The sequence below is a fragment of the Agelaius phoeniceus genome, chromosome 3 (assembly GCF_051311805.1).
Source record: "Agelaius phoeniceus isolate bAgePho1 chromosome 3, bAgePho1.hap1, whole genome shotgun sequence".
NCBI lineage: Eukaryota > Metazoa > Chordata > Aves > Passeriformes > Icteridae > Agelaius > Agelaius phoeniceus.
Genome location: NC_135267.1, coordinates 26,188,310 through 26,215,254, shown reverse-complemented (window position 1 = coordinate 26,215,254; position 26,945 = coordinate 26,188,310). Strand labels below are relative to the sequence as shown.

General features: G+C 39.7%; 1 protein-coding gene across 4 annotated transcripts in view; it reads right to left on the bottom strand.

Moving 5' to 3' along the window:
- Positions 1–1,883: 1,883 nt before the first annotated feature.
- The window catches only part of PM20D2 (peptidase M20 domain containing 2), a 40,981-nt gene continuing 15,919 nt past the window's right edge, over positions 1,884–26,945 (bottom strand). The window contains exons 2-9 of one of the 4 annotated variants that reach the window (XR_008533951.2): positions 19,231–22,932; positions 19,006–19,154; positions 15,308–15,450; positions 12,140–12,294; positions 9,631–9,766; positions 7,814–7,949; positions 4,921–5,028; positions 3,968–3,995 (exon numbers count right to left, since the gene is read on the bottom strand). Coding sequence is in view for 3 of the 4 variants with exons in the window: in XM_077174922.1 (XP_077031037.1) it covers positions 3,793–3,995; positions 4,921–5,028; positions 9,631–9,766; positions 12,140–12,294; positions 15,308–15,450; positions 19,006–19,154; positions 19,231–19,662 (1,326 nt within the window). In the remaining variant the exon portion in view is untranslated. Of the gene's footprint in view, positions 3,996–4,920; positions 5,029–6,227; positions 7,950–9,630; positions 9,767–12,139; positions 12,295–15,307; positions 15,451–19,005; positions 19,155–19,230; positions 22,933–26,945 lie in introns of those variants that run through there. The other 3 variants (XM_054629459.2, XM_077174922.1, XM_054629460.2) reach the window with 3 other exon arrangements.

Here is a 26,945-nt window from a genome sequence, read left to right as displayed (position 1 = left end):
TGCTTGTGTGTGCTAAGACTCTCTTTACACAAGTGTTTACATATTTTCTTCACAGATTCTCATGGGATAGACTTTTTATTTCTCACAGGTGCAACCCATTTTTCTCACAAGGACAGATTGTTATGCAAAATGATTTTCATTCCTAGAATTCTTTCTCATGGGAACTGAACAGGCTAGTTGTTAATTCAGCTGAGGAAGGCCTGATTTTATAAGGCCTTCCTTTCTTTTATAAAGGCTTTACCTGTATGCAGCATAAACAAGAGTACCATATTCTTACACTATCCTCAACTATGTGGACTTCATTAGGACTGAAGCATTGGGCTTCTCGCTTTATTTTTAAATAAGGACATTAGATGCAGTTGTAGCTTGAGAAAAATCCTCAGTGAGTTTGTCAGATACTTCTGGCTTCCATTAGTGCCTAGAGGAATCTAAACCAGCAGCAATCTTATCCAACTTTGGCTTAGTATAGTCTGGGCACGAGCACTTATGCAGGATGCACTTTTGCTCCCTAGTAAGTACAAAATGTGGGTGGCAGCAGCAGTCAATGAAACAGTCTGATGGACAAAGGCTCTGTGGAGGGCTGCTACCTCAGGACAAGGAAATTGCAAACCTCAGGGGCAAAAAGGAAATAATGTGGACTGACTTTACTTTGTTATTTCAAAATTACTTATCCCTAAACATTTTGCTCTAAATAAAAGTCTGTTTTCAGGAATGCTGTTAGCAAGTTATGAGATCACTCAATGAATACTAGAGAGACTTCAACAGCTAACATGTCATGACTCTTCCTCAGAGGAACACAGTCCTGCTCCTTGTGACTGCAATGGGAGCAGGTACAGAGCATTCACAGTAGGGAGAAGCAATTACAGAAATAAGATTCACAAGAACATAAAACTGCATCCCATTTATGGTTTGAAGAGACTGCTGGGCTCTTCTGCACCAGGAACACAGCAGGTTGCAAGTTCTCACCTTCAAATCTTTTCATAAAAAATAAACCCATCATATTTCATCTTTTATTTTTTGTTTTGCTTTGTATCTTTTACTAAGGTCCTAAGACAGATACTAAATAAGGAAATACAGTAGTTTGGTAGGCTGGCAGAGGCTTTAAGTTCTTCACAACATCTGGACATCATCACCTCATCCTTTCACAGCTGTCATTTGCTATCAGCAGTTCAGAATAATTTCAGGCATTACAGTCCATTACCCACAATTTTGATTCATTACTGAGAATACTATTCCTGACAAATATCCCAATACTCTTAAATTACAAACAGCTTGGGGAAGACTGCAGTTAGGGCAACTTAAGAAGCATATTGGATATTTTCATATATGCGTGATTTCTGAGCATGACTGAAAATCAAAGTTTTATTCCCACAGGAACTAAAATTTTCCCACACATAGTATCACTATGATAATAAAATCGCAAGGTTAAATCCCAGACTGCTTTAGTTCAGGACCTCAGGAATGAACACTCTGAGACAAACTAGAATTAGCTCACATGGGGAATTGAGAAAGGAGGCTGAACGAGGATTCAAGGATTTGGAAAATGAAGCCAAGATCACCTGACCCTAGTGTTGGTGATAATCCCACTTCAAAGTGGAGCTAGACCAGCTTTAGCCTAACAGAGACACTTCACAAGCTCACATTATTCTATCAATTCCAACACGTTTTAACAGTTAAAACAGCCATAGGATAACAAAGACTAACATTAAATATGGGGCATTTGGAAAGCATTAACCCTCACAAATGCAGACCAAAATGCAAAGCTTAAACCACCCTCAATCTTACATATTGGTAACAAACTAGGGGGGGAAAAAAGAAATCAAAAATCATCCCAATAGTAAGCAAAGGACAAGCATTCCAATGTTAAGCAAAGGACAAGAAAATTCAATCACAATTAAATTCCTTTATTAATATCAACTCATCTTTAATCAGTACTTCAACTCCATTTTTATTCCACCAATGATTACAACAAAATGAAGACATACTTTTAGTTCAGAGAAGTTTAATTAACTGATCTTGGATATGATGCAGCTAAGAAGTCTGAACAAAGAGAACTGAGGAGGCTTTAATGCACATCAGCTTGTAGGAAACATAACAAACAGCATGTGCTACCTATGTGGGATCCAAACACTCCATCTTAAAAACAGCAAAGCAAGGAGTTAAGCAGTTCTTGCAGGAGGAAATAAAAAGCCACATGTGCTAAGGAAATCAATGCACTAGCCTGTTAACCCAGTAAATCTTAATGAATTACAATTGTCTCTGAGAATGAGCAAGGCAGACTGTAAATTAAAAGTTAAGGACAAAGTTCCTCTAACAAACCTTAGAACAAATTTCAGATGGATTTAGTATTTAACTTACTATCCTGGACACATCTATAGTTCAAGTCCCACCTTCACCTGTTTCTTGCATCCATCTATGAAAACCCTTTGCTAATGAAAGCAAGGATACTGGTGTAAAATTAAAGTGAATATAGAAATAAATGAACTATAAACGCTGAACAGAATTTTAGAGTTTACCATTTAGAGACTGTTTAAAATATATATATATATTTCTGAAAGTCAGTTATTCAGACTTCCTGAGGAACACAACAGCCTGCCTGCCTTCCTTTCTGAAGCTTACAGTAGTACCTGTGCTTAGGAAAACATTAATCAGGAAGTTGCTTTCTCACTCCATCTGTCCACTGACTTCTTTTTTGTGTACTCACAAAATCCTTTAACCAGTGAATCAAAAGACATCCTAACATGTTTGGGTACACAAACCTAAATAAAACTGCAGTATCAATGTCCTTGAGAAGCAAAATAACAAAGATTAAAAGGACTAACCATACAACACACAGAAAGGACAACTGGCAAGACTTTACAGATCTGCTGCTTAGGACACGGGAACAAACAGGTTAAAAAAGCCAGCAGTCCTCACTGCAAGCTCCTCTGAGATTACTAGAGGGACTTGCACACAACCATTTATTGCTTCATGGCACCACACTTGTAGCTTTGTCACAAAGATTTCCACTGGTTTAGATTAATTTGTACAGCTCCTTCAGATCAGCAGTTAAGCTAATGCAACACCTTGTGTGGACACCTGTATTCCTCAGAGCAGAATTTTTCTTGTAGTAGTTTAAATGTGTTGATTTAATCAAATAAACATTTAGCTGCTTTCCAATTTTGTGATCCATGACTTCTCCACAAGACCTCCAAAATTTGCTAGGAGGAAAATCAACACGTTTGAGGACAATCAAGCTTTACAGATTGCACTCCTATACAAGCAGTCTTCTTCCATTGCTGGAAGCTACTATTATCATAACCAAGTATATTTCCAAACATAGCCCCTTCTCTCCAGTGAAACCAGCTCATTTTTTAAGTCTCCATCTTGTCCCAAGAAAAGTGACCAGAAATTTCATAAAAGCTTCACAGATCAGATTCAGCATATGATCACTGAATGAAAAGTGCTTATTTTAGAACAGAAAAATACCATACTTCCTCTATAAGGAATATTAATATAGCACTACATAGAAAATCACTGACAAGGGATCTAAACACTATAATTTATTCAACACTGCAAATTAAAGAGAACATATTTGAGATCTCTGTATGAAAATCATCACTCTAGTGAAGACAAACATTACAGCTAGATGTAATTTCACATTTTTTGAAAGCAATTATACTGTTTACTTCTCCTGAAGTCCAAATTAAATAAAATCATAATTTCTTCAGCTATGTATTTATCCAGCCCCTATTGGGATTTAAATACAGCATCTCCATTAAGTCAGTGCTACTGAGAATGCTTTAATCAAGTTTAGTGTGATGCACATGCTCCTTCACCAACACCAGATTCTTTTTTAGGTTCTACTGGATTTGTTTGTTCCTCTTCTTTCAGCTTCACTTCTCTGAAGTCCTCCCTGACTTCTTCTAACAGACCTGGCTTGAAAATGACATCCAGTGCTGTCATTGCCAAAGCCTTTGCTGTGCGCAAGGCGTAGAACTGAGCAGTCTGTGACCCTGCAGAAAAAAATGTAAGGGGAATTTCAGGTTAGGTTACCAATATTAAACCACTTGCTTGCTGCACAAGGGATATTTTATAAAGTAAAATTACAAGTTTCAGCTGCAAGAACATTTTCTTAAAAATCTACTTGCATGAAGTAAACCTATTTTCCCATGCCTCAAAACATTTTTTTCTTTTGCAATTACTTAATTTTCTGCTACTGACATAAACAACTAAGACTGAGAACAGGAAAGTTGAGTGTTCACATTATGCTCTTCAGAAAATGTGGAATTTTATAAGCTAGCACTGCTACATTTCCTCTATTTTAGGAGTAAAAATGACTTCTCTTTCAGCTCATGTTTAGAAATTCTTCCAAATATGTTGTTATAGATAATACTTCTAATTTCTTTTTAATCTTTTAGTATGAGGAGTGGTTACCCTACCCATATACATATAACCTCAAACACAAACCAAGAAATTTTACATTTGTTAGCTTTTTCTGCAACTCTACAATTCATGTTGTCGCAGATATCTTTTTATGAAAATCCTTTCTTAGGATTTTTTCTTCCTGAGAAGCTGAGAGGCTCCAGGAACAAAATGTAAACAGTGGTTATCTGCTGCTGTGGAATGCAACAGGTGCATCTGTGATTGGTCTCGTGTGGATGTTTGGATTTAGTGACCAGGCACAGCAGAGCTGGCTCTCTGTCTCTGTCTGAGCCAGCTGCCTTTGTTATCATTCATTCCGTTCTGTTCTATTCTTAGCTTAGCTAGCCTTCTGAGATTAAACTTTTCCTTCTATTCTTTAGTATAGTCTTAATATATATAATAAAATAATAAATCAAGCCTTCTGAACATGGAGTCAACATTTTCGTCTCTTCCCTCATCCTGAAAAACCCCTGTGACCACTGTCACATCATGTTAATTGTTTTCACTTCAACTCACCTGCAGCTTCTGTGTACTGCTCAGTATGATTCAATGCATCAGAGCCAATATAAAAATAAGGATGAATCCCAGGGACCACAAATGTAACATTTCCAAAGTCCGTGGAACCTAGAAGCAGCACAGAGATTTTCTTAACAAAAAAGTGTTGGGCAGTTTTGAATGCTGTAAGAAAATGCATGATAGACATTCTCTTCAGCCCATATCTAAAACGGAATATCCTTTGCCCCAAATACTAAAATAAGAACATTTCTAATGAGCCATTATCCATACAAATATATCCTGTCACCAAGGTGATTTTCCCTAACTAGCATCTTCAGGTGCTGCTCTCCAGTGCACTTCTGATCAATGACCAGTTACTGGACTGCAAGGAAGATGTATCAGCATGTTCTTATTCCTTTTACTGCTCATTTTTATCAAGCATCTCCTGACAGTAAGCTGTTAATTCAGAAACAGGAAAGCTGCAAACCTGGGGAGTGTCAGGCATTTCAGCTATCTCCTGTCGCAGACATATTTTTATGAGAAAATCCTTTCTTAGGATTTTTTCTTCCTGAGAAGCTGAGAGGCTCCAGGAATAAAACATAAACAATGGTTATCTGCTGCTGTGGAATGCAACAGGTGCATCTGTGACATCTGTGATTGGTCTCGTGTGGATGTTTGGATTTAGTGACCAGTCACAGCAGAGCTGGCTCTCTGTCTCTGTCTGAGCCAGCTGCCTTTGTTATCATTCATTCCATTCTGTTCTATTCTTAGCTTAGCTAGCCTTCTGAGATGAAACTTTTCCTTCTATTCTTTAGTATAGTTATAATGTAATATATATCATAAAATAATAAATCAAGCCTTCTGAAATATGTAGTCAGATCTACGTCTCTTCCCTCATCCTGAAAACCCCTGTGAACACTGTCACAATTTCCCTGTTAGAGCCCTTCAGAACTAGGCCAAACAATTCCTGCTTCTCACCAATATGCAAATATTCAGCATTCTGTAGGAGACTAAAGTAGAAACTATTTATCTTTAAACAGAAACAGATCGAGGGTAACTGTTTTTACCCCATGTGTTTTGATTATTCTCAGTTATGGAAATCTCAACAGCACAAGCAGCCTTGAAATAAGATCAGAACTAAACTCCAGATAAAATTCTAGGGCTTTGTAGACAAACACCTGATAACAATGTTGCAGATTTCAATGATGATTCTTTCATGCCTATCACTTTCAGGATGTTATCTAGTACCTATCTCACAGCCTTATCTACTGAATGGTATCATCCCAAAGTAGAAGATTCTTCACAGTAAATCATCCAAGAGTCTACAATTACATCCCAAGTGGTTTTGGTTTTATTCTTGTTTTATTTTTTTTCCCCAAACAAGCAACCCACTCATTATTTGTTAAAATGACATTTCAAAGCTGGAGAAATCAATGTACCACTTATTGTGAAATCCAGGTACCAGAAGAACCATTGTTTTTTATCAGGGAAAAATAGGGATGACCCACCAAGATCCCAATTAACTTTTTTTGGGGCCAGAGATGGAAGAATTTGTTTCTTTAGCAATGGCGTATGAAATTTAACACATTGAGTAGCCTCTGTATTTGTGATACTTTATGAAAAGAAGTTATTGCTAGTGCCTTAAGATTTAGTAATTAAATAATGGAAAAACACAGACTTTACTTGGAAGCCTATAGTTATTGAAAGTGAGTCCACAGAGCCTACATTATGAGGACAAGAGATTGCTTACAGATAAGGGAAACAGCAAAGCTTGTTCAAAAGCATCTCTTCCCATAAATTCAGGATGCATTTGAAGAAAATCCAACTCTTGGCACAGCAATAAGTCATTTTGATTTCCAGTAGTCTGCACTACTGATTCCCTCTTTGGTCAATCTGGACAGACAAACCAGAAGTTCTGCACACTCCAGACTAAACCAAGGGTTCTAGACCTGCCTTACTAAGTCCCAATACAAATTGCTGCAAAGACTGTGCTGCACTTTTCCCTACTTCCACTTAGCAAATGAAACATTAGAAATTGCACTGCATCATAGCTCTCAGTCATGTCATTCATCCTAAATTGATATCCATATTCAATGTGCTACATGACATGTTATTTTTGCTGAGTAGAAGACATGTAAATTGGGTATTGACTAGCAACATGGAGAGGCAAAATCCACGCAGCTTTTAATAAAAATCTAACAGCTAAATCTTCCCCTCTATCAGACAAAATGTTACACCTTTTATGGGAATAACATAGAGGTATGTTTAGAACATCAGGTGTTCTAGTAATTTCCATAAAAACGCCTGAAATTGTGTGCTTGCTAGACACATATTGATTGGGATTCTTTCTGGAAGCATAAGTAATTGCAGTTACCAATGCAATATACATAATCCAGTGCTACCTTCAACAGAGAGATACTGGAGTTCCAGCCTCTCAAAAATATATCCTGAAGCCTCTTCAAGTCACTGCATATTTAACGGAGTCAGTATTACCACAAACACGAACAGAGGGGAAAACACAGAAGATTCCAGGAAATAATTATATACAGTCCCAAGATTCAAAAGTGGAATTCTCAAATATACTAGACCTTCTTAAGATCTTCTTTATCAGTTTTGCACACAGGAAGCCAATGAACACCATGAATACTACATTTTGACTAGATTAAGTTATCAGAGGTGTGGGTGCCTCAACTAAGCCATGTGTAACTAAGCCATCTGCTTTAGAAGGTTATGGATAAATTTCCTGTAGTAAAGTCCTGCGAACAGTAGGAGGAGAAACAGGTCCTGGCACCTGGTCCAAGCTAGCTCAGTCTCACATGATGTCACACCCCCTGGCTGTGTGCCCAGCAAGCAGAGCCTGTGATCTGAGGTGCTCAGGGAAGCCCTGGTGATGCTTATCTGCCTAGAGTGATACCTGGGAGCAGAGCCACACTAATGCCCATGCAGAGGTGGCAGCGAGTGCGCTCAGCTCTGAACGACTGTTCTGCTGCACAGACATGGAGAAGCAACTGAGCTATCTTCCTCCCCTTTCAACAGAAGAAACTGACAGCCTAAAAGAAAACATTGAAAACCACATGAAAACTAAACAGAAATAGAGGTCTTGAAAAAGATGACACAAAATACTCAATTCCCCCCCCCAGAAAAGGGTAGCATACAAAATTTCACTCCTATGGCTCTGGAGACTGTGCTTTGTTATCTCTCCTGAATTCCCACTGCAAAAATTCAGAGGAGAAGCTGTGGAAAGAAAATTCAGCAAACCCTACTAGAGTGTGAGATAAAAAAAGCAATTGCTGAAGCACATTTTGACATTTGACACGCAATTCAAGGACAGGACAGCCATACAGAGAATTTTGGTTTAAGCAAGTTAATGGTTAACATTGAGCATATCATATAACTTACATATGAAAGCCCTATTGCAGCTGGGTGTCTGTGAAAAGTTCACTTCAAGACCTCTGAACAAAAGCAAAATCACTGATATACATGATCATCAATGGTTTGAAGGAACCAACTAGCAGTGTTCCAGAAAGTTGCACTATAGTGAACATTTTAAGGTTCCTCAGCCTCCTTCTTTGGCTAAACAAGCAAAGCAGTAAATCTTATTTGTATTGAAGAAAGTAGGAAGAAATCTGTCTTAACTTATAATTTGTTTTTAAACACAAGACAATGAACCACTGTTTAATATGAAAGGGAAGTAAGAAACAGAAAAAAATCCCATCACCATTAAATACCAAGAATTTCATTAGATACAATGTCTCCCCTACCCACAAAAAGAAATTTGGAGAGCTACTCCTAAACACCAAATCTGTCCAAATTCCAAAGATAATCTGCATTTAATAAGGAGACGACAAGTACCACAATCAAATTAATTAAAATAACTTATTACTGAGAACAGTATCTTCCTTCTAAGATGGAGTAAAAATGTTCATAAATACAGTTAAAATCAGTAGTGAAGGCTCAAAGTATGAGCAGCAGTTGAGACTTGAACAGAGCTCCTGTAGGAAGATTCTGAAAAAGAAAGTGTTAAGGATAACAAGAAACCCACTTAAGCATTCAAGAATTCCCATTGCTGTTACAGCTCAGAGACTAAAAAAGTTAAATTGTTTAAGACATAGTCAAGACCCAAAAGTGAACACCTACTTGAAGAGCACCCTTTGGAAAATTAATTTGTTGAACTCATGAACTAAAATTAGGGGCATGTAATTACTTGTTAATGAAAAGATTAAATTAGAGTTAGTGAGATACTTAAACTTCAAGTTCTAAATCTCTCCAAAAATTCCCTCTAAAATAATTGCTAGATTCTAGTATATTTGTTTATATGTAAGCTTGGAAAATATTATTAAACAAGATTCCTAAAAACAAAGTCTCATCCCCATTCATAGCAGACCAGGATTCTGTATTTTAAAGCCACAGAATGAGAGACAATTCATTACAATCCTCGTGTTCTCAGAAAGACAGCTCTTAGCTTTCCATCCCTTCCCCCAACCAAATTGCTAATTTCTTTGAATATTTTCAGAACTATTATAAGAAGGTGTTTACTGCTTTTCTTGCCTGTTCTTAGCTTCTACAACAAATACAGAAACACAGGCCAGAGATATAAACCTTCTACGGAGCTTTAGCTTTGTAATTTGGCTTTTTCTTCTGTGTTTAACTTAGCTCTAATTTGTTATTTTATACACTTGAAGCTTGATCAACCTAAGCTTAAGATACAATGAAAAATGCAGCTGGAGTTACCTGACAAACCATTCAAGATAGCATCTTCTGATATAAAATCTATTCCAAGCTTCTTTCCATTCTCCTTGTAAATTTTCTGCAGGCTCTTATTTGGAAGCACATTGTAGTAATCATTTTCACCACCTTTTATTTCCACCTAGACAAAAACCCCAAATCACTGTAAGTTTTTCTCCAGTGTAAGCCAGCTCAATGCAAACAATCTGAAGGCCAAAAAAAACCCCTACATATCCAGACTTCAAGCCCAAGGCAAAACAGACGTAAGCGCTAAGTTTATTTCAAAAATACAACATTCTGCCAAATATTACCCTCCATCAAAACACAGCTGATGTTCTGTTCAGTTTGCTCTAGACAGCCAAATTCCAGAAGAAAGGATTCCAAAATTTTCTCCAAAAACAGGAAACAAATATTTCCTGTAACAGTGTCTAATGATTTTGCCTGCAGGTACTGCTAAACTACACAGAAGTAACCATAGGCTTTTATCAAAGTGCACGTTACCTTTTTTCAGAATGTTTCCAATAAGTACAGCCCCATTCATGATATGGCTTCATACAGGTAAGAAATTTGAAAACAAATTGAAAAAAAAATCTATCAATGTCAAATTTCAAAAGAGGTCTTAACTTTCATTCTGCATAAAGTGCACTTTCTGAACCTCTTTTCTAGATATAGTGAAGGGGACACGGTAGGAAAACAACATCTAATGTCTCAAGAAGACTATAAAAGTGGCATTCACATACCCCATATCTATTTGTTTTGATGATCACAAACATTCTTTTTACAGCTGAATTAGTCATAAGCTTGTAATTAACAGAGCCAAGTAGAACCATCTATCTTAGCAACATAAAAAGGTAATCATATTGCTTGAACCAGCTAGATGAGACACACTTCCATTTACTAAAAGCAAAACAAATGAGAATGCTAATTGAAAAATCACTCAGTTGCTACATGAGCCTGCTGTTTAATGGGGCAGTGGACCTAATGACCAAGAATATGGGAAAAAAACAGACAGAAGACCCAATACCTGTTTTGCTTGTTTCTACAGGTGAGGTTTGCCATCAAGCCTCCCAGGTCTCTGAGCCTAGCAGCACTATCTGTAGGATAGAAGCATCACCCACAGCAAAACAAAAAGAAATTACAGGACACTTAAAGAAATTGAATGTACATGGGATCAGGCAGGATGCACCCAAGGATGCAGAGTAAGAGAAGCAGAAATGCAGTCTGGGAGCCATTATTTTTTTAGTGTTACTGAAACAGAGGGATGTTCCATCTCACTGAACAACACCTAAAGGTCACATCCTCTTGAAGGACCAAAAGGAGGTCCTTGAAAACTACACACTCCTCAGACCATCCTAGCCTCAAGTTCCCAGAGGGGTTACAGAGCAAATAAATCCTCCTAGAACTCATGCCCAGGCTCAAGAATCACAAGGTGATTGTGAACATCCACCACTCAAGATGGAACTCATTTAAGAGCAGATAGTGCATGACCAAGCCTAGCTTTGCATGACAACATGACTGGCTCAGATGACACAAGACATGCAAGCTCCAAGTGCTTTATAATCAGCAGCACAAAATACCACATTGCTGCCTGTTACTTGTAGCACTCATCTACAACTGAGACTGGTGCCATTAATATTTTAGTATTTTTATTACTGATGGAGACAACCCCTGTGACACCACAGCGGGTGCTGTGCTCATTTGGTTTCTCCTCAAATCAAGACTGGAGCGAGGCCAGGGGAAGGCCACCAAGATGATGAGGTGGAGAACACAATGTACAAGGACAGGCTGAAAGAACTTGATCTGCTGAGCCTTCACAGAACAGAAGGTTAGTGGGGCATCTTACTGCTGTCTAGAGTTACCAGATGGGAAGGGTACAGGGAAGGCAGAACCAGACTTCTCAGATGTCAAAGTGATGCAAACAAGAAGCAGCAAAGGAAATCCTGTTGGATACAACAGAATCACAGAGGGTTGATGTGGAAAAGTACCTCTGGAGGTCATCTCATCCAGTTCCCCTGTTCAATCTGGGTCACTTAGAGCTGGTTTCCCAGAACCATACTGAGGCAGCTTTTGAGTATCTCCAAAGATGGAAACACAGCAACCTCTGCAGGAAACCTGTGTCAGTGCTCAAGTCATTGCAGCATAAACATTAGGAAAACCCTTGCTCACCACGAGGTGTGTAGAGCACTTTTTGAGAGAGGTGGTAGAATTTCATCCTTGGAAGTATTCAAAAGTTCACATGGCACTCAGCAACCTACTCTAACTGGTCTTGCTTTGAATGGAGAATTAGACCAGATGACCTCCAGAGGTCTCTCCCAACACATATTCCTCTAGGATTCTGTGGCATTCTATTTATAAACTGAAGCTTTCTTTCAGGACACAAAGCAACAGAACAGCAGAAAGTGTAACAGTAATTTAGATTTACTTCAGTTAAACACTATGCAGACAAATAAAGTAAACACTGATTTCCTGTTCTGGTCTGTCTAACAGAAACACATGACAATGAATATGTTCTTACCTTGCATCCTGTGGCCACTGCTGCAGATTTGAAGCAGTTTTCAACCTTCTCTGTCAGAACAGAAAGCTCTTTCCTTGAAGGAGCACGCAAGTAAAACTCTAGTTCAGTGTAAGAAGGAATGATGTTAGGTTTCACACCACCATTTTTTATTACACCTGCAGAAAGGGAAAAGTTGTGTTTTCAGTATTAAATGTAATTGTTTGATCTTCAGCCCTGTCATTAAATTCCCGGGTCAAGAACTAAAAATCTATAAACAAAAACAACAAAACGTCAGCTGAACATGAAATACAAAGAATGTAAAAAATGCAGTATGTGGACAAAGTTTCTTCATCATGTCAGATTACATGTGGAACATGTACATGTCTTTCAGCACAATTTCACAGCATTCTTTGGTTAGACATCTGTTTTACATCCCAGAGTCAAGCCAAACTAGCATTTCTAATTAATTCCCTAAAATTCAATGCATTGGAGTCATAAAGCAATCTGTCTGCCAACAGGGAAAAAAACTGCTATAAGGGATAACTTGGATTCCAACTTTCAAATGTTTCCTCAATTAGAATGTTTCCAACTTATTTTGTGATCTTGAAGAAAATCTGAACAAGTTTCTCAGCAATCCTGGAAAATGTATGTATTGCAGTGCACAGAAAGTTAATTTAGATTGCTCATTTTAATTCTTCAGAAATATTGGAATGTATAATACATGTAGCTTTAGTCACAAGGGCAGTTTGAGCTGAAAGTGCTCCCTCGAGGGAATGTGTGACCAACTACATCTTTTACCATTATGGCATCAAAGGCATTTCCATAAAATACAGTAATATTTGGATATTTTGACAAGAACACATCATAAATCCCAGTTTCACATTAGATGTAACTGCACAGACAGCTAGTTCTTTCCAACAGGGTGTTTCCCTGGCCTTCTACCCTCAATTTCTTTTATGTGGAATTAGATTTGTTTTCTGTAGAACCTGAGAAACTTCTACCTTAAATAGAAATATTGCAGAAGTTACTGATGTGTGTCACTGAGGCCTGAAGACACAGCACTAATGTGTTGTAAACAGACAACAAAATATTTCTTTTGGTGCAGAAAACCCATTAAGATTATGAACTTTGCCTCCAGTCTCAAATACAGTCCAAATAAAAAACAGTGTTAAATTAATCCAGTATCAGTATTTGTCCATAACAATAGGAACAGCTCAGATGAGAGGGACAGACATCACAGGAAAGGAAGCAGTAAGTATTCATGCAAATTTGCATGACACATACCCACAGAAGCTTTCTCAGAACAAGCAGCTTCATGAGTAAACAGTTTTCACTTGTCTTGTCCAGCACAATTGTAAATGGGACTGGAGAGAGTCTGAATAGGTCTACAGTTAAATTTCAATACAACTGCAATATGGACTGGACAGCAGACCTGAATTACAAGTAGGCTGCCTGCACACTGTTGTAGCACCCAATTTGCCCTTCTGGATGGAAATTTTTTTTTACAACCTGTTTAATACAACTTCTTGAACAGGAAAAAAAAATCTACATTCCCATTTTTGAGGGGGCAACATATACTGCACTCATAAGCAGGGAAGAAAGATCGTATCAAAATCTCAGATGAACTCACGACAACGATATTTCAGTACATGAAACATTGGTTAGAAATTCTAGACTTTAAGCAATGGAAATTATTTCAGTTTTTGTCAGTGGGGTAACACTACTATTTTTAAGATCATGTAATTCAGCCACTGATCATACAGAAAGTCTACAACATGAGGTCTTCTACCCAATGTTGTAAAGAAAGCATTCGTAAAATTCAATCTTACTCTGGTTGCTTGTCCTTTCCCAGAAGTAATTTAAATACTTCCACTTTGAAAAACCAGGTTTATGGCAGCAGTTGTATCAACGCAGTAATTTCAGTTTTGCTACTGTTCAGGAAGCATTACCTTAGAAGGCCATACAGTTTACTTAGATTTTTTGCCAATATTACCCGTGTAACCTTTAGAAACTACAAAAAAAGTAGTATTTAGGGGTTCAGGCTTAGATTCAACAGAAAACTTAGGCATCTTCAGCCTTAAACCTGCAACACATGGGTTGCAGACACCAAAACTCTTAATTACATGCCTTGTTTTCTACAGAGAAATAGGATAGAGAGGCTGTGCCTGCTGTCTGAAATTCATTTGGGCATGCTGCACAGCAGAACTGCAAATAGCTTCATCTACAGTCAAAAGGATTAGGACTCCATCCAGATATCCTGGACAGAAATGCAAACTTGTAGTATATACAGCATAAGCAGCCAAGATACATAATGATCAGCTCAGAACATCTGGAAGGATTTTTAGCTCATAACAAATATTTCAAATAAACAGCTCTACATTCAGAAGTCCTGTAGAATTGGCAAAGTTTCTTAATTTCAACTTGGCAAAAGTTGTGCTGGGTGCAATAAGGAACCCTGGGTTTATAGCTATAGGGCAGCTTCACCTCACCTTTTGAACCTTTCTCACTGTACAGGTAGAAATGCACAATGGTGAAGGAGGACAAATCAAGCTTAATGGTTAACACGTCTTTCTGCAAAATGGCCTTTCTAATCCAAAACCTACAAGATATTAAATATAAGAATACTGGGAACATCTAGTTGATTGGGCTACTAACCAAGGACTATGATCTTCTGCCATCACTTGTTTTTTGTACTTCACCAAATAAATTTCATTCCAGACCACTAGACCCTTAAAATAAATGCTATCTAATTAATGGAATGTCTACTCAAAAAGTGATGCAGTAAGTAATACTTCACTTTTTGGAAGTATTTCATCTTATACCTTTGCAAATCCACACATATTAAGGAGTTCAAGGCCATGTACCAAAATAAACTTTGCACTTTTTTCTTTCTTTTTTCCTGAACTGCAGCTTCAAGACTTAAAATTGATCTAACCTTTACCTAGGCATTGGAGTCCCCTTTCAAATCTGACCTCTCAGACTATTTTGAGCAGTTAGTCCTGGACACTGACATGATTGTTAAAAATTGCAGACACACCATTTAAATGAAATGGTGCTGTTTCATAATATGAAGTGACTAAACTAATTTAGTGCTTTAGTACAATACTTTGGAATGTGTGATATTCTATATTAGTACTTCAGCAGCCTAAACTCTAACTTGCTGGATATTAGTTTTAAGAAAGATCTCACCATGAACTCTCCAGGTTGGTTTCATCTGCTGTCTTAAAACAGACAGATTGTTGTAGGCAAGAACAGCAGCATCTAATGCATTAACTCCTTCCCAAGGATAAGCAGCAGCATGAGAAGCTTTTCCATAGTATTTCACAGTCACACTAGGAAATAAAAAGCATTGCTTATTTGTTTCTCATTCACTGAAAAAAAAAAATCTTTGTAATGAAAAACATCCTTCTGTTCCCACAAATATAAGTTATTTAAATTTTGGTCAGCATAACACCAAACAATTTACCTGGCACTAAACTGTTGCATAGATAAACTATCTTTGAGTGCAAAAAAACAGTGAAAGACTTCTAGAAAACCAGCAAAATGGAATGATACCAAGAGCCAGTCAGGCAAGGGAGTTACTGGTAACATCATTATATAGCCTTTTCCTGAAGAGTACACATTTCACATATTAATAAAATTTCTCCACTGCTTTTTTTATACTGCCTGACTTCTGAGACTTAAAGTTAAAAACACTCTTCTCAGAGGATAACAAACCCTTTTCTCTGATTCAAAATTGGAAGTTGCGTGTCCTAATTCTTGTCAAATAAACTGTACAGTATGTAAGATAGCAAAAGCATGTAAGACCACATGTAACCCCTGTCTAAATAGCAAAAGTGAAGTTTTATGAGTATGGAAAAGCACAGCCTATTGTAAAATACACATTATTATGCTACAGCAATGATGTTCTCTTGCACCCTTCTAAAAAGGTGGTAGAAAGGCTTGCAACAAGGAGGAAATGTAATGCAAAGGCAACCCTCAACTTCACAGAGTCATAAAATATTGCACCTTAACATATCCAGTAAAAATTAATGCTAATATTAGCCTTACAAAATAACTTAATATTTTAGACTGTTTATGAGAACTGTTTACAAAAGAGGAAAACATTAAATACTGACATCTCATATGAGGTCTCACTATTTATAAAACACACAAAACAATCTGTACTCCATATCCACTCCTTTATAGAAAAAACTCAATCTTCAAGCGTTCCTCCCACCCCAAGACACACAATCTGTCTCTTATCCAGCCATCACCAGCCTAACTCGCTTGTCCCTCTGTCTTGCACAAATGCCAACTCAACCAGTTATCCTGAAGTGACCCCTTGTGCTCAGAACCATGCCACAGCTGCAAGTTAACACCAGCACTTACATTCTGGAAGGAAAAGAGGGACACAATGCAGTGTACTGTTGCAACAGGAAACATCTCTTACTACTCCTGCAATCCAAATTAGGCTTGCCTTTTTCTATCCCCACTGATCTTCCAAGACAATCACAGAACCCATTCTCTAGACTGGGAGTTTTATTCAAAATTTATTATCATTAAGAAATGTAAGAAACTTGTTCATTAATATCCCAAGTATTAAACTGCAACCCCTCAAATCAACTCACAAAGATCCCTGGACATTCTCAAAAAAATAGAAACAAGGCAAAGTACAGCAAAAAAGTCATGCTGCAGTATTCTCTTAGAGAAGGAACATGTGTTTCTTATTAAAAAAAGTTCTTTCAGCATTCCTTTACTTGTACTTCTTTTGCTACACAAATGTCACAGACACTTAGAAAAACCCAACAGATTTTGCAGAATAACAACACCCTAAGCCAGTTTAAGAATACCAGCAGAAGAATGTGGATCCTGTTTGTCCAATAATAAATAGGCTGATTAAGTGAAGGGTAATTGAGTAAGAATCAGCAAACTCTGGCATGTATCCACCAGTTATCCCAATGTTAATCTTATTTCAGGCACAAGCCAGTTTTCAGAATTGCAGACACAGAAATACTAGCAACTTAGTAATCACCAGTCCTCAAACTCCCGGCAAACAACCAAAGACCAATTAAAATTAGAAAAGCTGTCTTTCTACCTTTGAAACCTCATAATTACATAAAATATGACAAACTCAGTATTTCAAGCTTTTGGAGGTAAATTGTTTCACTCAGCACTTCCAATCCATGCCTCCTCCATGTTCAGAAGTTTAAAGGTTATCTAGGACTTGCATCCTATTGCAGACCCTGACCTCTGAAGAGAGATTTCCTAATCTTATTGTATCAAACTCAAAAGGTTATTGCAAGCAGAAAGACAAAACTATCATTGAAAACTATATCTTGAAGATTATAATATAGTCTTAAGGTAAAGCAAAGGCAAGTTGGGCTAAGTCTTGAAGGAGGGTACAAAAACCAGTTAAGACTCTTTAGAAACACGAGGAAGGAAAGTAGGAGAGAACTGGCCAGGTGATGAAAACTAACCCTGTTTTACCATGTAACTTGGCATTTACCAAAGTAAATTATCCACTGGAAACAACCCTGGTAAAAGCAAAATGGTCAGTAAAATCAAGCATATCAGAGCTAGACAATAGCACAACCAATCTGAAAAGAGTTTCCAGTACAAGTCATAAATGACTGGAAAATTACTTATTTAAATAATTCAGAATTTAGTCTGAAACAGTCAAATGTAATACTTGTAAAAGCTTTTGCACTGGAGGGAGTTTACTAGTGGAGTTTCTGCAAGGTAAGACCCTCTGGGATCAGGAATCACATAATAGAAGAATGTGACATAAAACATAGGAAAAAAACCTGCTGGCAGACTACTGCTGGGACACTGTGGAAACAGACATTTACAACACCAAAGGAAGAACAGCACGGCCTTGCAGACTGGCAGAGCAAGAAAAGAATGAAGCTCCAAAGCACTTTTTAAAAATCTTGTACTTAAAGACCAAACATTTGCCTAGGAGTTGATTGCTTGAAAATGACTGAAGAGGAAGTCTCAAACATGCCACCTGTCTCCAAAATTTTAAGGAAACACTATGGTCCCTGCAGCAGCTGAATAAGATCTAAGGCAATGTACCTTGTGTAGAGTGTACAATTTTGAGGATGCACATCCAGCAAGGTGTACTTTAAGGCCAGTCAAGTGACTCAAAGGACAAGTGAGCCAGTGCTGTCTCTGAACATCAGGGCTAGTCAGAAGAAGACAAGGTGTAATTTTCAAAGACTTATGTGGCTGACAGAAAAGGCAGCTGCGTGAGGTTAGGACTGTTGTCCATCCTTACACTGGGGGCAAACATGAAGGAAAGACAGGTACTACTATGGATCAAAACCAAAAAGTTGATGTGAGAGTTAATACACACAACATGGCTCTGACTAAATTTAGTGTGGAAGTTACTACAGATCCAAACTTAAGTCAGGCTTAGCTGGCCAGTTATTTTCAAAAGGAGGAAGGCAAACCTGAAACACCTTCCAAACTGATTAAAAATCCATAGAGGACCACATGACTGGCATCCAGGAAAGCATAAAACAATGACCCTTGAGATCCTGCAGTTGTATCTTTAAATTCTGCTTCAACAGACGGCATCATCACAAGAATGCTTAAAAGAAATGCCTAGAAACATCACAACAAAAGATGGATTTTTGGGATGCATGGAAGATTATCTCAGATCAGTCAGGGATTTGAGCACTGAGCTCAAATTTAGGCTCAACACAGCTCTTTAAAAGAATGGCTCCGGGTGCCATTCCCTAACACTAACCTGGCTCCTTAGATGAGAGCAAACACTTTTGTCTGATGGGCACCTGCAAGGCTCCGGGTTCAGCCACTGCTAAAGGGGCTTTTTGTCCCTTCTCAGGAAGGGGACAAAAAGCTAATAACAAACCATGTCTTTCCACTTGAACCCACCCACTCACTCATGCTCGGCCACGTCGGGCAGGTAAGCAGCGTTTTCTTGCGACGGGTGCGCCATGAAAACCACATCCAGGCCATCGAACGCTCCAGCCTTGATGAGGTCTATTTTGCCTCCTCCTTGCTCTTCCGCGGGGGTCCCCAGCACCGTGATCTGCAGCACAAACGCACGGAGAGAGTCAGGGGCTGTCAGGGAGCGCCCACCACCGCTCCCCCGGGAGGGCTCGCACCTGCACGGCCACGGGCTCCGCCAGGCTCTCTAGGGCGGCCTTGAGCGCCAGCGCGGCGGCGGCTCCCACCTCGGCGATGAGGTTGTGGCCGCAGGCGTGCCCCAGCCCGGGCAGCGCGTCGTACTCGCAGAGGAAGGCGAGTCGGAGCGGGTCCTGCGGGGCCGCCGTGCTCCAGTCGGCGCGGAAAGCGGTGCCCAGCTTGTAGCGCGGCTGCACGGCCCAGGCGGCGCCGGGCAGGTCCCCGCCGGAGAAGAAGCGGGTCAGGGCATCGTGCGCCTGGTGCTCCGCGTACGCCAGCTCGGGACGGCTCCAGATGTCGCGGCTCAGCGCGCCCAGACGCGCAGCGTTCAGATCCACACTCTCGCACGCCCGCTGCTTCAGCGCCTCCAGCGCGGCGGCGGGGCCGCTCTCCAGCGGCTCTTGCGGCTTCATGAGGCCTCGGGAGCACTGATCCTCAGCTGAGCCGAACCAGGGGCCCGCACCTGCCCTCCGGCGCGACACCTGCGCTGTTCCCCCTTTTATCGCCTCTTTTCGCCGCGAGGCACGGTGGGAAGTGTAGTTCCTAATCACGGCCTGACCTACAGGCGGCGCCCAGCCGGAACTCCCCGCCCCAGCGTGCCTGGCGCGGCCCTCAGCCAGCCGGCGGAGTTTCGGGGGTCCGCCCGCAGCCCTTGCCGGCTGCGCTGCTGGGGCTGCTCGCTGCCTCCCTCAGCCGCGGGATCGCGGGGGCAATCGGAAGGGTAAAGGTAGGAAACTCACAGGTTGAAGTAAAGACAGCACCATAGGGAAAGCAAAAGCCGCGCACCCAAGCAAAGCAAGGAATGAATTCCCTGCTTCCCATGGGCAGGCGGGTGTTCAGCCTTCCCCAGGAGAGCAGGGCTCCATCACACTTCGCAGTGATTTAAGAGCACAAACGCCATCGCTGCAAACGTCCTCCCCTTCCTCCTTCCTCCCCTGCCTTATATACCGAGCGTGATGTTCCATGGTCTGGAATGTCCCTTTGGTCAGCTGGGGTCACCTGTCCGGGCTGTGTCTCCTGCCAAGCACCCCCAGCCTCCCCACCAGCGTGGCAGTGCAAAAATCAGGAAAGGCCTTGGCTCTGTGTAAGCCCTGCCCAGCAATAACAAAAACATCTCTCCGTTATCAACCCTGTGTTCAGCACAAATCCAACACAGTCCCATGCCAGCCATTGTGAAGAAAATTAACTCCACACCAGCCAAAACCAGCATAAAATATTAGATAAATTACGTGTTGGAAGAATTGCCTTGTTAAACTTTTGGGCTTGGTGTGCTTCAGTGATCTCAGACCTGGTGGGGAGAGGGTGGTGTTAAAAAAGCTTGGGAAGAAGGATGTCCTGCTGATAGTGGGTAAAAAGAATGCAGAATTTACAGACCACAAAGACATTTGGCAGAGCTCCCACGATAAGGAAGAAACTAACAAAGCCAATTCAGCAACTGTGCTGAAATCAGCTCCAACTGGGTGAAATGTAATTCTGGCAGAGGGAAATTGTAACCACCAACTCATGGCCCCCTGACTCAAAAGAAGGGAAAGACTGAGTATGTGTACTAATTAGCACAAGAAGAGAGGGATTCAGTTAACCAATAAAAAATAGAACACTAAGTCATAGGAGAACTATGGAACTTGTAGCCAAGGAACAATCGTGCCTTTGCTAAAATTGTAAGTAGTGAAATCTTTTGATAGTGGATTTGCCACCCAGCATGCCTTTCTTTGCAGAACTGTAAATAAATCAAATACCTAACTCTGAGTGTCGATTGGCCTCTTGCACACTGGGTGTAAGAACCTAATTTGGCACAACATGCTGATGGAACACATGCCTTGTTACATACATGTGTTACCATCACAATGCCCAGAGGTTACATTCAAGTGCAAGGTGTGCTGTAGCTCTTCTGGGCTTGGAAACACCCTTTCTTCTTTGACATTTTAATTTTTTTTTCCAACCAGGATTCCTATTTGTCTGGATTTGGGTTAGATCTTTACATTTCTCTGGGATTTCTGCAGTTCAGGCCTGTGAGAGTCAGCTGGTCAGGAGTTTTAGATACAGCTACATAGCAAGAAACCTTCTATTGAACCAACCCATACCTGACAAAAATTGAAGTCAACAGGATCAAAATGACAAATTCTGGGTTTTGGGGTTTTTTTTCCTTTATCCGTTTATCCACTATATTCTTTCTTTACAACATTTCTGTCAACTGCAGAGGTGCTTAGGTGTGCTGAACTTGAGGATTCTCCTCTCCACCGTAGATGGAGGAGGTTCTTTTCCTAGTGACACCCAAACCCTACAGGACTCTCAGTCACTCCAAGAAGAGCTCAGGCTCCCATGCCTTACATTTGTCATCAGCTATTTTTACCCTTGGAACACACTACAAGTATGTTGACAAGTATTATGGTTATGGTCAGTTCATTCCTCCACCCCCAAATTGTTACAAATGGAATCAAGCCATTGTGCATATATTTGTTCATAAATAAACAAGAACAACCCTAAAACATGCTGAACTTAGTTTGAACTCTGGACAAATGTTGAACTATCCTTATGAATACATGCAGTAAGTATTTGTCAGCAGCTGAGGGGGCACATACTCAGCAGAGGGTCACAAAATTCAGATCTGTTTGCCAAGGGATTTTTAGGGCTGGAGCCCTTTGGAGCAGGCAGAATGTTTCTGAGCAAAGTGCCAAGCCAACATTCTTTAGGAACAATCACTCTAGGCATACATCAAAGTCAATCACTTTTGCATTCATGGAAAAAGCTGGCTCCCACTTTAAGTTTTAGTGAGAATGGGAAAAAAAACCCTCATGTATTTTTTCTTCCCAAGTACCTGATTCCTTGAGGCACTACTGTTCACTATATAGTTCTGTATTTCTCCAATAAAAACACAGGGTCCCGTTGAACCTGCACAGATTCATTGAGGACACTCCAGAGCTTTGCATACCCCATCAGTGTGTGGCATTCCAGCTGAGAATGCCGAGCCTCAGAGCCACAGCTAACAGGAACGGTGAGGCTTGGCCACAGAGCAAATTGTTCTGGGGCAGCTGCCTCCAAACAAGCTGGCTGCTTGTTTGGAGGGCTGAAGAAGGAGCAGAGAGTGCACACGAATGCCAGCATCTGAAAGTGGGACAAAGTTAGCACTGGCTCCTCCAGGAAAATTTACCACTGATGGGGAACAGCTAAATTACTTTTAGGGATTATGTTATCTGCTCACATCTTGAGGCTTTCCTTTCCAGCTGAGATCTCAGATAATCAGAGGGTTGAATTACTAATGTGACCACTGCCTCATTTGCTTGAAATTAACCTTTAGAATACAGTTGGAATCCTCTTTGTCTGCTGTGAGGATTTGTGAAGCATGCAGCACTAAGACGGCCAATAATTTTATAAATTTAAGCATTACAGAGTTTATGCCAGCTCAAGAGTTCCAATCTGCATGTTTGAAAAGGGGCAATATGTATCATAATGAACATTAACATCAGTTAACATAATAATGGGGATGTTATTTTAGTATGTTCCACTTCACAACCCCAAATATTTTGCACACTTTGTGTACAACCTGCAAGTGTGGCTCCTTGGGAGGGACTTGCTGACCGGAGAGTTTCCCTCCATACCTCCTGGAATGTGCTCCTGCTGCTACTTCTCCTGTGTGGGTCCAGCAACCATGTTGTCTTCAATGAGCTAGTTCAGTCAGTAAAAATCTGCTTAGAAAAGAAAAATGGATATTTTTTGTCTGGAAACAGTTTTGCAAGACACACAATAGATCTCTGCTTCCAAAAGTTCACAGCTCCATCATGATTTTCCCTCATCCAGCCAAGAATTTGTGCCACTCACTAGGCTGCCTTTGGTATTTGCGGGACCTTTACCTGAGCTGATGCAATTCACTAAAATGGCACAAAAAAGGCTTATTCAAAAAGTTTGGTAATTTCCTGTTGGTTCAGTGGGTTACATTGGGCAAAGGTCCACAAAGAGCCAGGACAAGGAAATTGTAGTGAGACTAGATGTGTGGAAGCATGAGCTGCTCAGCCACTCTGATAAATCCTACCCTGAGAGAGCTGCTGGGAGCATCACTGTCAAGGACAGCCCACAGAACTAAAAATAAACACAGCTGCAGCACGTATTAAAGCAAAGTGGGGGGCTTGGTTGTGAGCAAAGCCTTCACATAAGCTGAAGACTAAGCAAGGCCACAAGAAATTTTAATCTGGCACAATAAAAACAGTGCTGTGACTCCTGAAATCAGTCCAGTTCAGGAAAGAGAAAGGAAAGGGTGTAAAGTTCTTTTACTCATAAGAAAGAGATGCCTGTTAATGAGACTTTCATTCCTTTAATAAAGAGTCTTTTCACTCCCATTCTTGTTCCTATTCTGTTGTTTGTGTAGAAGAACCACTGGATATTTACCCCAGAGATGGTACCTTTCAAATTAGCAATAATTTTCTTGCTCCTTATATTAGAAAATTTCAGGTCTCAGTTACTACATTATCATATATTTTCTTCTTGTTTAGGAGAAGGCATCAGTCTTTTAACCTTTTATGCTGATTTGAAAATTCATTGAATATCTTCAAGAGGAAGAAAACATTTATATTCAGTACCTTTGTTTTCTATAGGTTGTGCCTTGGGTCATGATTACAGAAATATTTTATTATAGTCAATCTAAATTATAAGTCTACAAAATGAAAAACATATAACCAAAACATGTTGTTTTGTAAGACAGAGGAAAAATACTGGTCCATTAAAAAAAAAAATGGTAAAAAATACATGATGATATTTTGATTGTGCTAAACAAATTATAATGGAGCATTAGACTGTTTAAAATACTGTTACTATATAGAGGAAAAAGCCTGGAAACATTTCTTTGGAAAAAGCAAGAATTGTACATATATTTGTTCATAAATAAACAAGAACAAACCTCACAGCTGCTAATTCAATTCATATTCCTGGAATCAGGCTGTAAACAAATGCTTGTATTTTTGTTTTGGAGGGTGGATGAAGTTCAGTAGCTTTCCATTGGTCCAAAAGAAGGAACATCTGTTGTGGCCATAAAAAACTGGATGATCAAGTTTACCACATCCCACATTAGCAACATTAGGCATTGAGGTTGAAATCCTGATCACACTGAACTCGCTGAAAGTTTTGCTGTTAAATTCTGGGTGGCCTGGATTTCAAGCCAAACTCCAAAGCTTTAAAAACAAGAGCACAGTGAGTATTAAAAACAAAAGTAGGCTGCTGCTGCTGTGTGTAGGAGCTATACACTGACCTGCCTAAGATAACATTCCAGCCTGGTCTGCAAATAGCTTTATATTAGGCAGTACATATCAAGACATGCAATGCTACAACAGTGAATCTATGTTTAAAAAGAAAGCATGGTAAGGGGTTCTTCTGCTGGTGTTGATACTGTGATCTTGGTCAGATCACAGTATCAACACAGAGCAGAAGAATTTTTAGGAACTCAGGGAGGTAAACAGCTTGAGTCACTGAAGCATACTGTCTTTTTTAACCATTACTGGATCAGGGATGCCACTACACATCTTACATGTTTCTTATTAAGGGAAAAAAAATGCAGGGTAGGTGGGTTTAGAAAAGTGAAATCTTCTCCCTGTAGACATATCATTGCCACCACTTAAGAGTTAATCACAGTGAAGCCAAAAATTCAGAGCAGACTGAGACAGAAAACATGAGCTTATTGTTCCCTCTTAATGTCTGGTTACATCATGTACAATACTCAGAATTAAATCTGAAACCCCTCACATGGCATGTTTTATTAGCTATTTGACTTAGAGGGTAAGGCCTCACCATTTGCCCAAGTGAGCCTCTAGCAGAAAGGTAAGAGACGTGCTTGGAGCTCAGACTCCCTCTCTGAGAAGGCAGCTGTGGCTCTTTGCTGCTGCCCCAGCTCTTTGTCCCTGCCCCAGCTCTGGTGGCAGAATGAGACACAATCGCCTCTGAGCTGTTTCGGTGCAAAGTCCAAAAGCTTAGTTCAAGCTGCCCCCACCCCCCTTGGCATTTTATGCTTTAAACACTGGATTTTATCTTGAAGCAGCTTAGAGTTATCTGTGTTCTCAGTCTGCTGACTCCACTATGTGGGTGGTATCCTCTGGGAGACAGGCAATAATATTTTAAACTGACTCAGTTATTTTCAAAACAATCACTTTCATGCACCATTAGCCACAGAGGCTAGTATAAGCTTTGCCAGCTTTAGACTGGTTTAACAAATAGTACTTTTCTATCTGATGCAGATTTTCATTTGCACTCTGAAAGCTGCAAGAGTGCAGCAAGGGATCAGCTGTAGAGCTGTAGCTATTTTTGCCTTTTTTTTTTCCCAGCTGGGGTGATTGTTTTAAAGGAACATCAGTTAACTCCAAGAAAAGTTCAAAAATTGCCTGACTTAAACATTGCCAATTAGAGCAGATAGCTCTAGTAAAAAAGGTAGAGCTAGATAAACTTAGATTTCTTTCTTTTTTTTGTCTCTCTGAAGAGTTACATAAAACTTATCAGCTACTATGAGGCTCTTAGAAGTAGGCACAGCATAATGTAAACAGGGAATTGAATTACTGATATCCAAGACTCTTAACACACAAACTTACTGACTGCTTGCTTTCTCTTTCATACTCAAATTTTACTTTTGTAACAGCAAGAAAAGTGTCAAATATCAGAGATCTTACGTCAGCAGAAAATGCCTTTGAGTCCTCACTCCTCCAATAAAAAATCCTGCCTCAACCATGCTCTTTTGTTTCTTACACTGTTACATTTTCATATGTATTTTAATCTGTGACATGGTAATTATTTCACATTATACTATAGGTCAATTGTTATATTTGTATAATTTCTGTAGTAGCAGCATCATCCCAGTCATATTGCTATCCCAGTTTGAAAAGATTTGTGATGAAAGCAGTCTGATGATGTATGTGTTTCTTCAAGACACTTGATGCTAAATCAGCTCCATTACTGACAATTATAAACATTTTTTGTTTTATTTCTTTAAGTTTTATTTTATTTTTTATATTATATTTGGTTGTAGCTTAGACGCTTAGTTCCTTTCTTCCTGTAAGAGGCAGATTTTTCTTATTTAATGTCAGATAAATTCAATGCTTCATTTCATAGCATTGATGCCTTAAAGACCTAGAAATAAAACAACGTACTTTCAAGACAATATTAGTATAGGAGGTAATATAAAGCTGGTCTTTATTGGAGGTCTCCTAGGGATGGCTATGGAAAAATGCCCACCCTGCACAGGGTGAATACAGTTTTATAAATTTAGCAAATTAGCATAATTGACAAGAATCCCCAGTTAGAAGCACAAGTGATGAAATAATCTCCCCCTTTTGGTTCCACCTCTTCTGTGCCCCCCCCTTTAGATAGGAACTAAACTTTATTTATGAAAATGTGGCTCGAAGAGCTGGTTTCAGCCTTGGCTCCCAGGAAGAATCAAGAGAGGATAGGGGCCTTGGACCACTCAGGGCTTGGAGCCTCTCGAATGTGTTTTGTCTTTCTGCCCGTCAGGGTAGGGTAAAGTACTGGAGCTAGCTAGGAACTATATACAACAATAGTCTACAGAGCTATGAATATATATATTTAAGAAATATAAAAGCCAAAATCATTCTGGCATCAGCATGACTTACTAACTGGGCAACAAACACTAACAGCCCAGAGTGGAAGGAAAAACTGATGATGAGATGTGGAAAGCTTAAGTCTCTATGGCTGCCAACTCCTCTTGAAA